This window comes from Lycium barbarum, chromosome 2, assembly GCF_019175385.1.
Source record: "Lycium barbarum isolate Lr01 chromosome 2, ASM1917538v2, whole genome shotgun sequence".
Taxonomy (NCBI): domain Eukaryota; kingdom Viridiplantae; phylum Streptophyta; class Magnoliopsida; order Solanales; family Solanaceae; genus Lycium; species Lycium barbarum.
Genome location: NC_083338.1, coordinates 12,562,388 through 12,580,020, shown reverse-complemented (window position 1 = coordinate 12,580,020; position 17,633 = coordinate 12,562,388). Strand labels below are relative to the sequence as shown.

General features: G+C 34.4%; 1 protein-coding gene across 1 annotated transcript; it reads right to left on the bottom strand.

Annotated features, from left to right (window-relative positions):
- Nucleotides 1-2,694: 2,694 nt before the first annotated feature.
- LOC132626195 (uncharacterized) lies at nt 2,695-13,575 on the bottom strand. Its single transcript, XM_060340979.1, has 9 exons — nt 13,029-13,575; nt 12,775-12,859; nt 8,493-10,505; nt 6,737-7,997; nt 6,231-6,634; nt 4,694-4,900; nt 4,347-4,439; nt 4,129-4,266; nt 2,695-2,934 (listed from the first exon to the last, which is right to left on the bottom strand). Exon 3 carries the CDS (start codon nt 10,500-10,502, stop codon nt 9,177-9,179), a length of 1,326 nt encoding a protein of 441 aa, XP_060196962.1. The 5' UTR covers nt 10,503-10,505; nt 12,775-12,859; nt 13,029-13,575; the 3' UTR covers nt 2,695-2,934; nt 4,129-4,266; nt 4,347-4,439; nt 4,694-4,900; nt 6,231-6,634; nt 6,737-7,997; nt 8,493-9,176.
- Nucleotides 13,576-17,633: the final 4,058 nt, after the last annotated feature.

Genomic DNA, 17,633 nt, shown 5'->3' with positions numbered 1-17,633 from the left:
AAGTAAAACAGTTGCAAACTCTCTGCATGGGAATGAGTATGTGATCACACTAACACCACCCCTACAGATAGCTGCCAACTGTGTTACCTCAATTCAGCAACAGTATGTCATGAATGACAGTATAAAACAGTAGTTATAGCATGCTGCAACTCTTTTCCTCTTCAAGTTTGAAGTTGTATAGAATCTGTGGCATATCTGATTCTCAAATATGGTATTTGAGATTTATCTGAGTTAAGAATTCTTCTTGCCATAATTGGTAACTCCTGGAAAGTAGTGAATTGTTGTGTACCTGCAAAACCAAAAACAAAGTTAGCCAAAAATCTGCTAGTCCATTGCCTTCTCTGAAAATGTGCTCCACCTTCACTATCGTTCCCTTCATTAATCTTTGAATCTCCTTTACTATCATCACAATACTCCAAGGGGTATCCCATTCACCCATAATGAACTTCTGCATAGCTAGAGAGTCAGTCTCAGTTATCAAAGGAACCAGATTATTAACAATGCAATGCTCAACCCCTTTCTTAATAGCAATAGCCTCAGCAACCAGATTGTTTCCATCATGAATTTGTTGTCCTACAACATACAACAAATCTCCTTTTTCATTTCTAACACAAAAGGCAATCATGCATAGACCAGGATTTCCTTTTGTTGCACCATCACAATTACATTTCACCTATCCTCTTGTTGGCAATTTCCATAAGACAGCCTTGCAACTGATTTTTGGCTTAAACCTCTCAAAGAAATCAATGAGATCAGGCCATTTCTTTGGCATGTCCTGAATGAGAGGAAATCTGGTTCTACAAAACAAGTAAATGCTCAAGTTGATCTCATGTAGTACCCTGTATACAGACATAGAGCCTCCACGCAAAGTTGTATTCCTCCACTTCCACAAATGCCACAATATTATGGCTGGCACTGCTTTGTAAACAGGTCTCAGCTTGTAATGACATGGGGCATGCCACCATTTTATCACTACTTGCTTGACCTGTGTACCAGTAATAGCAAGGCCAGCAGCATTGTTGAACATACTCCAGATAGAAGTTGCAAAGCTGCTATTTAAAAACAGGTGATCAATGGTCTCTTGTTGGTGAATACTGTAGCATACAAATCTAGATACCACATTGATTCCTATTGAGGCTAGAACTTCATCAACAGGAATTTTAAACTTCCACAATCTCCATAAGAAGAAAGATATTTTGAAAGGTAAGCCTTTGATCCACATGTCCTTATAAATCTCAGAAGAGTGAGATTTTCGCCTTAACAGACCCAGGCACTTGCCACAGAAAAGTCTCCAGTACTAGTCATCATCCACCAAGGCTTATCGTATTCTAGAGAATTTCCTTTAATTTCTAGTTCATCCATTATGTGATCAACAATGAGATTCAGGGAAACATTGTTGTAGCTGGACAATATCCCAACTTCCTCCATTCATAAGCTCTTTCGCATCCTCCACTCTTTCATTAATAGGGAACTGATGGGGAAGTACATAATATAAAGCTCCTAATCCTATCCAATTATCAAACTAGACATTTGCAGTGCCACTTCTAATTTCCCACCAAATATCCTGCTTTATATTGTCTCTAGCTTCAAGGATCATCTTCCACACTTGAGGTCCACCCTTCCATTGAACATTCTGAGGATACTGCTTTTTGCAATACTTGATCCACATAAAGTTTGACCATAGAGAGTGCACAGTTCTAAACCTCCACCACAGTTTAGCACATAGAGCTTTTGATGCATAAATAATGGACCTAAATCCTAATCCCCCTTCATGCTTTGGATAGCACATATTCAACCATGATGACTAATGTCTCTTTTTAACATCTTCATTACTACTCTAGAAGAATCTTGCAAAAATCGTGTGAATGTCCTTGATTACACATTTTGGAGGTTTAATAGCAGATAGCAAGTGGATAGGAATGCTTTGCAATACACTAGTAATTAACACTGCTTTTCCTCCTGGAGATAACAACTTTCCTTTCCATGCATGCAGCTAGTCCCTTACCTTCTTGAGGAGATCATTATAATCAACCTTCCTTTTCCTAGCATGAGTAATAGGACAACCTAGATATCTAAAAGGAAAAGATCCTCTTGAAAATCCAATGATGGTTTCCACCTGCTGAACCAGATTGTTTGTAACCTTGGAATACATATAAAAAGTACTCGTTCCTTTGTTTATTAGTTGTCCAGAAATCTCCTCATATCCTCAAACTGTTTTACTATTTATGTTTTAAATTTCACTACAAGAGAAATGGTCTTTAGCGAGGCGAAATTTGGTCGTTAAAAGATCAAAACCGGTCGCTATAAGTCAATAACGACGGGGTAAAATTTGGTCGTCACCGGTCATTAAAAGCTCCGTCGTTAAAACTTAACGACCGGATTGGAAACCCAGTCGTTAAATATCTTTTAACGACAACAAGTAATCCAGTCGTTGTACTTCCTTACAACGACCAAATTTCCCTTCGTTGATGACCTCTCTGGTCGTTAAACCTTGAAATAAAACAACAAACTCTAGTCGTTATTAAGTACTTTTAGCGACTGAAATTCCTTTCGTTGATCAAAATACTTTTAACAACCGATGTTCCTTTTGCAAATTTTAATAAAAATAATTAAATAATTCATAATTTTCCCTGCTCTTCTGAAGTAGTATAATTTTATATGCTTTCACATGCAACCTAAAACATACCAAATAATTGATATTCATATAAAATTTCATTGTTAGGCGCAAAAACCTAAACATCACATTAATTACTGAAAAACATATATATGTCCAACAAAATAAATCCATCAAATCCTAAAAATTGAGAAAAGGAAATTGTAGCATATGTACAAATGACGTCTCTGCACCAATACTAATAAAACAATAAACATAATGCGCTTCAACTTGCTCTGCACTTTGTTCGAGCACATTTCTTCAATCTTCAAGTTCTTGATCTGTTAAAAGAACAATCCATGTCAGTTTAGTAACAGAATTCCTGCTAGCTATTTTCCTAGTTTAAAAAATAAAGGAATAATTTAATCACCAGTTAGCCAAACAATTGGAGCAAATAAATCATGCATTATCTATCAACATGTTAACATAGTATGAATAGCAAACAACAAATAGCTACAGAACAGTAGAAAAACATAGATTTATCATAATATACCTCTATGCATGTCAAAAGTAAATAAATCATCCCAACCAATAGATCCTTCTCACTCGTAGCCATTTCATTCTTAATCTTAATGAAATTTCAACACTATCAATCACCCTAAGGTTTTGGCTTGACCCTAAAACTATTTCACATTAGTAATGAAGACTGTCATTTATACTTGAAAGAAAGGAATTTCTAAAGGAGCAAACAGATTGTATTTGAAGTATACAAAAAATGGTTTAGCCATATAGTAGCTAACATATTCTTAAAGGCTTATAATTAATCTATACCATTTTGATTTCTCAAAACAGAGAGATGACAATGTGGAGATAAAAATGATCAATAAAGCTATCACAATAAGCTTCTTCCATCTTGAAACAGTCACAACTAGAAATTACCTGGTGCATTATGGGACAATCAACACACATTTATTTTTAATTACCTTACACAAATTTGGGTGCGCATAAATATATATATATATATATATATATATATATATATATATATATATATATATATATATATATATATATATATATATATATATATATATGCAAACCTTTGCTGGAGGGTTGATCACTGGAGGTGATCTCGACCCATTCCATTGTTTATTATATGATTCGGAAAGAATATATAGTCCAAACATTATCCAGCATATTTTCCACGAAGCAACTCTAATTGTTCACAAACAATTCAACCAAATAGACATATCCGATGATCTACTCTTTTACCCAAACGCCATCATCATCATCATAAAAAATTAACAAATAAATCCACAAATCTCAAACGCCAGAAGAATGCATAACTGTTGACGTACACAGTAGAACTATTTCAAAAATTAAAACACTTGAATCTAGTCTCTAGATCAAATCATAATAGCAAAACAGGCTACTGCATTAGCAAAGTCGTTATCAAAGAGGAGCACTTGTAAAACATATCACTAAATCTATTGAGAAATACACATTATGTAATAGCTGACAGAAAATTTACTAACCTAGTGGAGGTGATGAAGGCTGACGAACCAATATACGTTCAAGTCGTTCATATTTACTCTCCAGAATATCCATGCGGTTTTGTAGTGATTCCTTTTGAAAATAATTGCCATGTTTGGTGGATTACCATCTTTGCCTCCCTTTACAATTAAAAAAATAAGTCACATAAATCTTTCATACAAAGAGGAGATTTCGTCATAGGGTTACACGATTTACTTACCATTTCGTAATTAATCTCTCTATAAGGTTTGCTACCTGTACGATGAGGCATAACTACCTTAGACCTATTGACTGAGTTTCTTGTACTTGCTTCCTGCATTAACAACACAATAGTGAAATTATTATAAGGTAGTTTAATTATTCTATTTTTAATGTTAGCTTTGAAGCTAGGTAGCAGAGAGTAAATAGAGAAAAAAAAAACATCAATGCAACTTTATTTTGTGGGTCCTGTGGAAAGAAGACATCAAAAAAAAAAAAAAATTTTGGCCCTGCCATAAATTGTTCTTGAAAAGTAATCACATGCCACTTGAAATAAAATGCTATTTGTTAATGGCTATGAAATCATACCTTAAATTTATCAGATAAGAAATGCTCCTTGACCAACCATTGTCAATCACTCTTTTCTACTCCTGCCGGCACATCTTTTAGAACCTCATGCAATGACTTCGATTTCATTTTCTTGTGCAATGATCCTCTCCAATTATTCCAAAGTTTCCTCATATGTTGCAGAACATGACCTCTATGATCAATCATGTCGTCACTGTCAAATTTTTCCTGAAATAGAGAAAAATATCAACAGAAGTGTCTTGAATAAGTGAAAACAAGGCATCAATTTACAAATCACCAACTATAGCAGTAACCTGGAAGTTTTAGGATCAAAAATCAATATTTCAAATCAATAACATGTATTGTTTACCAAAACATAATGGAATGATCTTAATGGAGATAAAGGTAAGCAAGTCTCAACTGTTAATAATGCTAAAGAACCTGTTAAAGGTAATAACAAGGGCAAAAATAAAGTTTCTTACCCAAACAAGGTGAAGAATCATGCTACTATGGTGTTACAGAGTGGGAAAGTTGTGGGCAATATTAAGAATGTGTATAAGTGGCAAACTAACCAAAGGAAAAATCAGAGACAAAATAATGTTGATGGGAATAAACAATAACTGGCAGTGCCTGCAGTAAAGCAAACTGTTGGAAATAATAATGAAAACAGCTTGCTACAGTATGTTCTAAGGCTGTGCAAGTTGTTAACAAATTTGATAGCTTATGTGGGAACAAGAGGATATTAATTGCTACAGATGATGATGTTACTGTTATGTAGAGGGAACAAGAGGATATTAATACTCAACGCCAGGAAAAGGATGTTGAGAGTGTTAATGATACTGGTGGTATAGCTGGAGATACTCAGAAGAAGGTGCATATTGCCGGTGAAATTAGTACTAAATTGCAGGTGGGCACTGATGTGCAAATACAGGAAATCAGTCAAGTCGTGGATATGAGTGCTGAGAAGCTGGCTGAAAAAATAGTACACAAACAGCAGCAAGTTCATGCTACTAAGAGTGCTTCAGTTACTCCATTTCACTTGAGGGATACTGTGGTGCAAACAAGGCAACAAGCAGACAAGGCACTTGAAACTAATGTGTCTCCCAAGGCTAATAATCATAAGCAGCAGCATACAGCTAAAAATTTTACAGCTCACAAACAACAGCCAGATGAAGTGATGAAGAGCAGTGGGAACAAACATGCTACTGGTTCTAATCAGCAGATGCAACAACAAAAGAATAATGGTAATACAGGAGGCAAGTCATCTCAGGTGGTACACCATGATGGAAATAAGCATAATCAACTGGTAAATTCATAGATTTTGCATCATTCTACATCCAATGTCAGAAGTCAAAATCAGGTTGCAGTAAAAAGTTCTCAAGGACACTTGCAAGTAGCAGTAGCAGGAAGGGAAAGAAGAAGAATTGATATGGATGAGGTCTACTACACAGAAGTTTTTTAATGTTGCTAGGGAGGGTGATATATCACCTAGACATTAATTTTCATATCAAATTTTCACTTTCTATTAAATCAAGAAAGCAATGTTGTATATACTTACAGTAACAACTTTCCACATGTGCTCAAGCTTATGTTCTTCGATGTCCAACCATGAGTGTACTCGCAGCGGGCACATATTACGATCACGAACTAGCAAACCCAAGTGCCATCAAATGACACTTTATCATTCCTCCATTTGTGATCAAGAGGAAGAAAGCGTCTGTGGCCCATGTAACACTGTTTTTTACAATTTTTTAGCCTTGTGGAAACAGTTCCTTTATTGCAACATGGGCAAGCCAATTTTCCTTTTGTACTCCATCCAGACAAATTTGCATATGCTGGAAAGTCGTTAATGGTCCATAACTGTCACACCCTAATATCCCTAGGGTGTGATGGGCACCCGACCCCATATCCGGAGCTGAGCGAACCCACAGATTCTTATTACACACATACTTTCTTCGGACTCTGAAGAATCAAATAAAAGTAAAATACATATTAAGCTTTCGAAATCTTCCTTTTATCGTTCTCAAAATTAAACAAAATCTGTAATTATATAAAATTTATTACATAACACAGAATGACATATCGGCTGATGGAGCCGCTTACAGACTGACAACCAATACCCACGACGCTGTCTGCAAAGTCTCTAACATCAATCCAGAAAGCATATCATACAAACTCTGACTCGGCAACACTCCAGGAACAAAACGGAGCTTGCCAACTTCACTGGAACATCTTCTGCAATTGCTTCCACTTATCTGGGTGTACCTGCGTGGCATGAAATGTAGCCCCCGAAGAAAGGGGGTCAGTACGGAATATGTACTGACCATGTAAGGCGAGAAGTACAGTAAACCGAATCATAATCGGAGTCAGGAGCACAGAAGTAAAACAGACAGAACCATAATCAGAATCAGAAGTACAGAAGGTAAGTACCTTGTCCGAGATATCAAAATGCTTACTTTTAGAACACAAATCATGTATGCCAAAATCATAAGTCATCATATGCAGATACATATAACAGATCCCGGCCTCTAGCGAGGGACGCGGTAACAGAACCCGGCCCTCTAGGGAGAGACGCGGTGAACAGAATCATATAACATCCTGGCCGCCATCCCCATATCATCATATACATATAAGAGAACCTGGCTCTCCCACCGAAGGGCGCGGTGAACAATGCAGAGGAAGTGCACGATAACAGAACCTGGCCCGGGACGCAGTGAAAAGACATACTCAAACATGCACGAGCAGAGTCGTGAGAAACCATATGCACACAAATCAAGACCCGATAGAGACATACACACTTACCGACATCTGAAGGCTCTGAAACAAGTTTCGGGTCGATCGGACTCAGTATCAGAAAGTTACAAGCGTTTTAGTACAGAAACCTCTATGGGCATTTTCAAGCTATCCAAGATCATATACAGAAGTTGGGGACATTAAGGCTTACAGAGAATGCTCGTATCAGATTACTTATATCAAAATACTTATATCAAAATACCCATATCAGAATATTTGTAACAAAATACTTATATCCGAATACCCATATCGAATTTACTGAATACTTATCAGAAGGTGCGTACAAATCATAAACAGACATATCAAAATTCAATGGACTCATCACACGTACTGTCATTTGACAATTAAGATATCAATCATATCGGAAAATAAATAAGAATCACAATCAAGTTTAGAATTAAGGAATAGAGTAACCCCGAAATGCATATCATACCTTACCTGGCTCTAGGACATGTCAAAAGAAAGAAAGGGTAAGCCTTACATACCTGTTCAACCGCCTATAAGCTACGCTTATTCATCCAAGCTTGTAAGTCTACATTTAAAAGGAATTTATGCTAATGTTAGCCTTTTCATCACATATTTGTACTATATTTCAAATCATACTATTTTATATTCTGCCGAAAATCGGGCAACATCTCCCCTGTTTATATGCCTAGCCCGAATTCTCAATTCAGCAACCAACAACACAACAACAATACCAACATTAATCATAATATTTTCATCTCCAAAATATTCCATAGAATAGCCCGCACACTGTTTTCTAAATTCCTCAACCAACCAAATTTGCGATATAACTATTTAATAATTTTATTCCCTGAAGGGAGTCGAAATTAATACTAACAATATCAATAACGACATCCTCCACATTCTACAAGTTGAATAAATTTATTTTCATTCAAAATTCTCTTCAAATCTCATTCCATAATTCACAACGCCAACAAACGAATTTATCACACTATTTTCTCCCTTCTAGTTTGGTAGAACTCCAAATAAACTTATTAGCAATGAAAAGGAACCTTAATCTTACCTCAAGTGTGCAGCCACCATGTCCACCCCCTTCTTTTTGGTTGATTTGTAGCTCAAATTGGAGGCAACACAACGTAGAACACTTTTCTCTTCACGGGCTTCGGGATTCGGGGCTCAGATTTTGGTCAAAATTGATTTTTCTTCTCCAAAACTCTCTTCTCTCTCTCCTTCCAGAATTTTCTGCGTGTTATAGTCTGAAAAATGAGGGGAAAAGGGCTGAAATCCCATTTAAATAGGCATGGGTCATGGGCCTAACCCGATTGGGCCCGGATTGGGCCTAGCCCACTGACCTTTCTGCCTTAAAACGTCCGTATTTCATTATCCCGATATCACCTATGGACTCACGACCTATGGTTGGAAATCTAATTCAATTATATACAACTTCTATTTCTTGGTATATTTCCAAATTCCAAACTTATAATGCCGTTTGTGCCCCTCTAAGTCAGATCACCTAAAAACGTAACTTAAAAATTTTTGTTTGGAGGGCTTCCGCTTTGATTTGGCTCAAGGGTCCTTCTTGAGTTGTGTTTAAATTCACATATATGATTCATATAACTTGTCACGTGTTCCTAAAAAAACTCTTGACGTGTGGGCCCCACCTCAGCTTACAAATAATTCGACGGGTGAAAATACGAAATATAATACTATCAACGAGAGTTTAAATTATGTAGTGACAACGTGATTGTCAATGTTTGAGGGAGCACGTGTCACTCTCAGGCTCTGAAAATGCGGGGTATAACAATAACAAAGATGCATGTAATGTAAAATTCTTTTTAGTTGACGCATCAAAGGTCTCCACTCCAGTTTCCCATAATTCATTCAACTTCTCTATCAAAGGTTCAAGATAGACATCAATTGCATCCCCAGGACTCTCAGGACCAGGTATAAGCATTGATAAAATAAAATTCTCTTGCTTCATGCAAAGCCAAGGTGGTAAATTATAAGGAATAAGTACCACGGGCCAAATGCTGTATGGAGTTCTGGACATTCCAAATGGTTGAAATCCATCACTAGCAAGCCCAAGTCTTACATTACGAGGCTCAGCAGCAAAAGATGGGTGAAGCTCATCAAAGTTTTTCCATACCATTGAATCAGCTGGGTGTCTCATAATCCCATCATCAACTCTTTTATCATGATGCCATGATATAAGAGGAGATGTCTTTGAACACATAAATAATCTTTGAAGTCTGGGCTTTAGAGGAAAATAACGTAAAATCTTGTATGGTATCTTTTTTCCACTTTTAAATTTGGTTTCCCCACTATGTTTATCCTCCTTCCATCTGGATGCCCCACAAACTTTGCAAGATTCAAGACAATTATCATCCTTCCAATATAACATGCAATCATTCTTACACGCATCAATCTTCTTATAAGAAAGACCAAGATCTCGAATAACCTTCTTTGCCTCGTAATATGAATTCGGCAAGTTTGTTCCATCAAGCAATAAATCTTCTTTCATAAACTTTAATAACATCGTAAATGACTCATTACTCCAATGACCAATACTTTTAATGTGAAGCAATTTAACCAAAGTAGAAAGTTTAGAAACCTTTGCACTTTCATATAAAGGTAGCTCAAAATCCTCCAGTAGCTTATAAAATCGTTTTGCTTCAAGATTTGGTTCCTCCTCGACAAAATCATCACCACTATTGTTCATATTATCTCCATTATAATACAAATCTCTCAAAATCCCATGTATTTCATCCTCACCATCACCCTCTTCGATGTCATTATCATATATAAATTCAGAATTTGGTTGTGCTTCACTTGACCTCTCCCCATGGTGATACCAAAGAGTATAACTCGGTATTATCCCATGTACTATCAAATGTGACCTGACCACAACACGTGTTCTAGAAGTTGCATTACCACATTTGATGCAGGGACAACATATCAATTGTGGTTCTCCCAATCTTGTAAAAGCATAATCTAAAAAACTTTCCACCCCATCTACGTAAGCACCAGCAAGTCGATCATTAATAAGTTCCATCCATTGCTTATTTGGTGCCATAATCTTGGTTCATGTAAAATAGATATAAAAATAAATTAGTACAACAACCAAGGAGTAAGAGTTAAACATTTATTCTAGAGTTATGGATTAATGAGAAATAGATACATATAGTTATACTCGTCTCCGGAAACGTGCAACATCACAAAATACATAAATTTCATTGTACTGAAAAACGATGAACTTTTTTATAGGTATAAAATGATAATTTTTTCCAGTAGACAATTTTAAAAAATAAAGGACACTTAAAGAGTGTTTTATGAAGGAAAATTCAAAAAAAAAGAGGTAGAGATAGCAGCTATGACATTGGGCTAATGAAGAAACTTCAGCATATTGGTCCTTTAGGATTATGTATGATACTATCTCACTGATGCAACATGAAAATAAGAAATCTTTGCAAGATATGTGCTGAGGAAGCTAAAAAAAATGTTGAAAGATCTACATATCACAAAATTAAAGATCCTAGTGGAAAGGAGGTTGCTAAAATCAAGGTGGCAAGCTCAAGATCACCTTGCAAACACTTTCGGAAAACCATTGAATGAACCTTGAGAGGGATGAAGATGGAAAACCAGCCTTGGTTTGCTACTTTTGAGACTTCAAAATGTTAAGTCCTGTTATTTTTGTATTCCTTTAGGAACTTTAAAGAAAAACTAAAATTCTAGAATGTGATGAATCCACCAGATCTCTCTTCAATGTTTTTTTAAAATTTCAAACAGCTGGAAGTTAAATGATCGGCTACAAAACAACCTTGCTTGAGGCAGCAAAATTCAAGATTCAAAAGACAATAAATATGAGAAAGAGGCATTGTACTCTGCCATTCAAGGTTTTGTTGGAAATGAGTGGAATGGTTCATTTCTTTATCCTGATCCTTGTGGCTGGACAACAATAGAGGTACTAATCTTATGATTTCATTTGCTAGTTCTAGTATGTTTTACCATTCTTTTTTTGTTTTTTTTGTTTGTTTGTTTGTTTGTTTGGAATTGGAAATCAAAAAACAGTAATGCTAGTTCAGACAACACTAGTTAAACAAAAAGTGTTGCTCCAGCATGCACTCAGTAGAGTATGTTACAAAGCCATGCATGGATTTTTTTCATCAACTCTTTCCATAAAATTGTTAGTTAAAGTGACAAGGAATTCCTAAATTCTTATTTCATTTCTGGATTTGCGATCAGTGTGATGTGAGTGTATGTCAGAGAGAGACATCATTAAGGAGCTATCCAATTTCTAAGACACTTTCCTATTAGTACCATCTACTGCAGTAATTGCAAAATTTATCACTTTTTTATAATGACTTCCCTTATCTTGATGTAAAATTGTATTCATTTCTAGAATTAAGTTTTCTCCACTTCCTAATACTGTAACACATCTCCCTCATCTTCGTAAATTATTTTCCGCAAGCGACTAATTCACCTGAAACATGACTTATGGCATAAATACATGTTATTGATCTATTTTCCAAGTTAACCATGAAAAGTCACTTGTTCTTGTTGGTTAACTTAAGTCTAAAATAGAGTAAAAATTCTTTACATTGTAACATAAATTCTAGTTTAATTACTTTTATCAGCTCCATGAACTCTTGTTTTAATTATAATACACAGGGAGTATCATGTGATTTCTCCAATGGCTTCTGGCACATAACGGATTTAACTATCGGAGACCTATACGACAACTCCCTTCACTGCTCCTCAGCTGCAGAATTCACAGAACACTTGTTTGACCTTAAGCATCTAAAAAGACTTTCCTTCTCAAATTGCTTCCTCTCAGATCTGAACAAACAAATTACAATTCCCATATCAAATTGGGATAGTCTCGCGAACAGCTTGGAATCATTAGAGTTTCGATCAAATGCTGGTCTTACTGACAATATTTGTTTTGCCAACCTTCTTGGCATGGGATTTGAGCAACAAAGACAGAGCACCGACAATGACATTATCTGGCTACAGAACTCTAAGACTCGATTCCTTCATTATTAGTAGAATGACGACCAATAAAAAGAATATCATCCGAAGGCAGAGAGCAAAAAAATATAGGGTTCAACTCATTATAAATCAGAAAAAGGCTTTCAAGACAAATTATTGATATCCAGGAAAAAATCTTCAAGCACAAAATACCAGCAATCCATGTTTGTCCAATTTAACAGTAAAATGTATCACTAAACCAATTAATCAATACAATCGAAAAAATATAATCGAACAGAGAACTCATACGAATAGGAAAAGAATACCCAATTTCACAATCAATAAATACAATATTTAGTAAATTGACAGATATTTACCTTGATGTGAAGGAGAAGGAAATTGTAAATTGTTGAGATAAGCTTCTTTCTCGAAAGCCAGATCTTTTCAGTAAGTTGTACCAAACTGGTTGTGTAATCAAAATAGAGAGAAATAATTAGGTTTTTATATGGGTTGGGCTGGGAAATGGAGCATAACACCCAAACCACAAAATTTGGTTGTTATCCAAATTGAAATTTCAGTGCAGGAAGAACGAGATTTACTTTCCCCAAAAATTTCAACAAATTTGTTTTACCTTTCAATCCTATCTTCAGAATCAGTTTCACCACAAAATTTGGTGTTTATCCAAAGAATTTGTTGCAGAATTCCTGAAATTGAGCCGCTTGATAATTACCCGTATGTGTAGCAGCCGTTGCAAACTCCTTCTGGTGGGGTTTTACTCAATTATCTCTTTAGATTCTGATAGTCATCCTTCTTTCTAGCTGATTAAGTTGGTGTGAGTCTCCTCTAAAAAAATTGCATACAGAAAAATAAGTAATTAATGCATATCTAAGCATTATAAATTAAGAAGCAGTTTTTTTTCTTTTGAGGGGTGATTGTTGCGTATGAAGGGGAGTGGGGTTGAGGAAAAATGGTGGGAAAGCAGATGAGGGGGAGCGTGGGGCTGGGAAAAAAAAAGGTAGGAAAAATTAGCACCTTATTTTATTTGGGGAACGACCGGATATTATGTTTTTTAAGGACTGGATATTGCCCCCTCGTTGATATTGAACTAAAAATTATCTTTAATGACTGGAAAAGAATTTAGTCGTTATAAATATACTTAGAACGACCGGATTTATCTCCCTTCGTTAAGAAATCGTCGCTAAAAGATAAGTTTCTTGTAGTGTTTATTGGAGACAATTTGCTGTCTACTTTGCAGGGATATGGAAGAATCAATATTGAAGCATGATGAGTATTTGTCGCAAGCATGTCATATGTATGTATCTAAATATTATTATTTCTACTTCCCTCGAATGATTGAACACTTCTATAATAAACAAATGGCTGATATATCTTCATGAATTTGTTTTGTTTTGTTTTGTTTTGTAATTGTAAGTTCAAATATTTTTTCTTTTAAAAATTATCGATGAGAACATATTTCTTGCCAAGTGCATAGATTATAGAGGCAATAATATTTTATCCAAGGATTTATCTTTTTGATCTTTTTCTCTCCTTTCAATTAACTTCTTCAAAATGAATGGAGAAACTAATTCTCAATCGCCTCTTACAAACTTTGTGCGTCCCTTTTTTTTTCTTCTCTTTTACTTTTCATTTTCAAAGGCTCATGAATATATATTTGTTTATGAGGTACGGCATTATATATGTGTGTGTGTATATATATATATATATATATATATATATATATAGTTGCCTTATATAATTGTCTTTTTGTAATTTAGGAAACTTATAGGAAGTTTTCGATAAATGAGAAATTTTAACGTAGTTTTTTTGGCAAATGTTGTATACCGCGCAAGACTAATGTTGTATAACACGTAAAGCGCGGGAAAATTCACTAGTTCTAAAATAAGTGACGACTAATAAATCTAAAATTTCATGTAATGATGCTTTTAATGGTATGTCAACTTGCACAATAGTCACGTGTACTATTATTAGCTAGATTTAGCTAATCTCAAACTAATAAGTAAAAGTAAACAGAAACCTAACTCTTTGGCTGTTAATTTTGAAAAGTATCGTGTTTACCAATTATAGAAAAATAAAAGTCGTAATTGACTATGCAGTTTTTCCTCTGTGTAATCCTGCGAGCACTGTCTTATTTTCTAGGAAATAACTTTAGGAATATATTTTTCGATTTTGGATGGAGAACGAATTTTTTTTAATCATACCAAGCGCTCAAATCACAAATTTCATGGTAAAGAATTTGCAGTAGTTTCAGTTGGGAAACCTAAATCAGAATTCCAATTTCATCGAGGCTCTAAAACAACATCAAATGACATTGTTTACAAACACATTTAGTAAAAGTTGTTGGTAAAACCGAAAAAAGTAGTTGTGGATTGACTGCCAAATATTTTGACATTTATATTTAAGTGTTAACGCAAACTTTTACATAAGTTTTGGCCGAATCACACTTGAGCAGCCCAAATGCCAATTTCAGCTGTTAATGGTTCAGTTTGATCGGGTTTTTTTTTTTTTTTAATATTTGTTTTATAAAATTTGTATCATACTAATATTTTTAATGCTATTTTGAATAATCAAAATTAAACTTTTCGAAACCGTCCTAATCATCTCGGTTTGTTTTCAGTACAGATGCGGTTTGGTCAATTTTCAATATATATTTTTCTTAAAATGTCATGTAAGAGGCGCTAGCAAAAGTTAAAAGCACAATAAAATGCGTATTTAATAGCATAGGACTTTAACAAAATTCTCTAGACATTTTTACTATTTGAAAAAGGTGATGAATTAAAGGAATATGAAAGATGGTTAGAATAGATATTCATCCCACTATTCTATAACATTGTAAAATAAATTAAGCATAGACGAGAGTATAAATCAAATCAGTGGCAATATATTAATAAAGTTGGGACTTAACAACATAGTATATTAGAACATTAAGTATCCGACGAAAGAAATCTAAATAATAAGAGAGAAAAAATATTTGATACCTTATGGCTTGTTACTCAAGATTGCTAGAATACCTTGTGGTTTGCCCCTCAAGATGCTGGAACTAATCTAAGTTCAATAGGAATAGCACAATAGGTATGGGTGTGGAGACTTTGGGTGCTAATAGTTTTTAACTTCTCGGCGTTTCTAGTATTCGAACGCCTAGGGAAAACATATTTGTTTTGTTATTTTTAGACTTACTATTTCATATAAAATTAATATTTGGTATGGTCCGATATTTTTTGATTTATTTTTATAAAATTAAGGACTTATCCTAATTATTCGGTACAGTTATAGAGTTATATAAAAACCTATGATTTTTTTTTCAAAACCTAATAATCGATTTGATACAGTTCGATTCGGTCGATTTGATCAGTTTTTAAAGATCCATTGACACCCACCTCCACGTGACTTGGAAGAGAAATTTGGCCGAAATTTACATATATCCGATTTTATGGCCATTATTTAAGGCAAGGCCGAAATTAATTTTTTTTGAAGTTTAATTACATTAAAATTGATTCCAGATCAAAATGATTGAAGTTGAAGAATCCAAGTTGAGGTTAGAAGCACCAGACCTATGCGCCTGAAGTTAGGCTTGCCAAACATAACTTCAGATCTCAGTCCATATACTTCCTTTGTTTTAATTTATTTGTCTTATTATTTTTTTTTTTTAGTCTGTTTAAAAGAGAATGTCTCTTTCCTAATTTGGTTACTTTTTAATTTCAGCAATATCTCATAAGTCACAAAGACATGTATTAGACCACAAGATTAATGAATATTTTGATACATTATAGATTTTAGTTTAAGACCATAAAGTTTAAAAATCTTCTTTATTTTTTTAAACTCCTTATCAAGTCAAACTAAGACAAGTAAATTGAAACGAGGGTATCCTCTCTGTAAAATGTCTCATGCGAACTCTTTGTAACAGATAATAGCATGGTTTTGGATTTCTGTGGTTCCAATATTTACATGAATTTTATGCCTGTTTGTATGGTCATGATTAACATAGTACGACTTTACTTAACTATTTTATTGGGGCAAATGTATGGCAACGCCTAACTAAGTCCTTTCTATAATATCCATACAGGATTTTTTGCATTAGATGTGTTAAGACGATATTTAAAAGAAAGTGGACATTTAATTAATCTTAAATGAACTTTGTACACTTCTTTTTAATACGCATAGGTGCGTTATTGTTGTTTCTTGTCCAAAATCCAAATTCCATTAGCATTTCAAGTAGCAAAAAGCCTTTAACTAAAGAGTCATTGAGGAGGAGGATCTTTTGTCTGAAGTTTGTCAGTACTGGCTACAAATTAAATAATTTAGAAAATTTAATATAATTTAAATAGCATGGTTGAAACTGATTACTGTGCAGGAATAGGATACTTTCGCATTGCTACTTAACTTTTGTCTTAACTTTAGAAATTTGTGCAAGAATGGCTGTTTTTGAGTTTAATGAAAAAATCTAGACGAAAACAACGTCCTACCTAAAATAGCCGCTCTTTCATAGTTTACATAACTGTCTTCCACAAACGAATAAGATGACATTACACACTTCAAACCATCACCCTATTACTTCACGCAACAATATAAGGTCCCCTATATAGTAGGAAGAGGAAAATAGAGATTGAAGTTGGCATATACCAAGAGTGGTAATGCTAAATCGGAAAAGAGAAGTGAGAGTGTCATAGAGAAAAATCTGAGTTAACAATTGGATTCACGAAGTTAAATGGATCATCACCAAAGAAAACACCTCTGTTAATGCCATGGTGCTTTGTTAACAAACAAATCACACTACTATTATTGACGTCTTTGTTGTCCATCGATATAATAGCAAAGGTTAAACTTTAACTAGAAGGACGAAACACAAAAAATGATGAAGAAATATGTTATATTTTATTGTGTTGATAAATGAAACTTCATAGCAGTCATGAATAGGCAGAACTTGGTACTATATTCATTCTGCATATCATGTTAATTTATTTAAACGTCTCGAAAATTGGTTTGACATAATACTATCCTTATTCTATCTATTTTATTAATTTTTTCACACATTATAACGAATTTATAACTTGATATTATTTTCATTTTACCTATCTTGTTAAATTATTCACAAGTCATAACGGATTTTTATGATTTGGTATTATCATTATATTTATAGGTATAGAAAAAGTATCAAATGAAATTAACCTTGTCCAAGTAAAATCGGAAAAAGTTTGGCTCTGATCGCAGTCAGTACAGC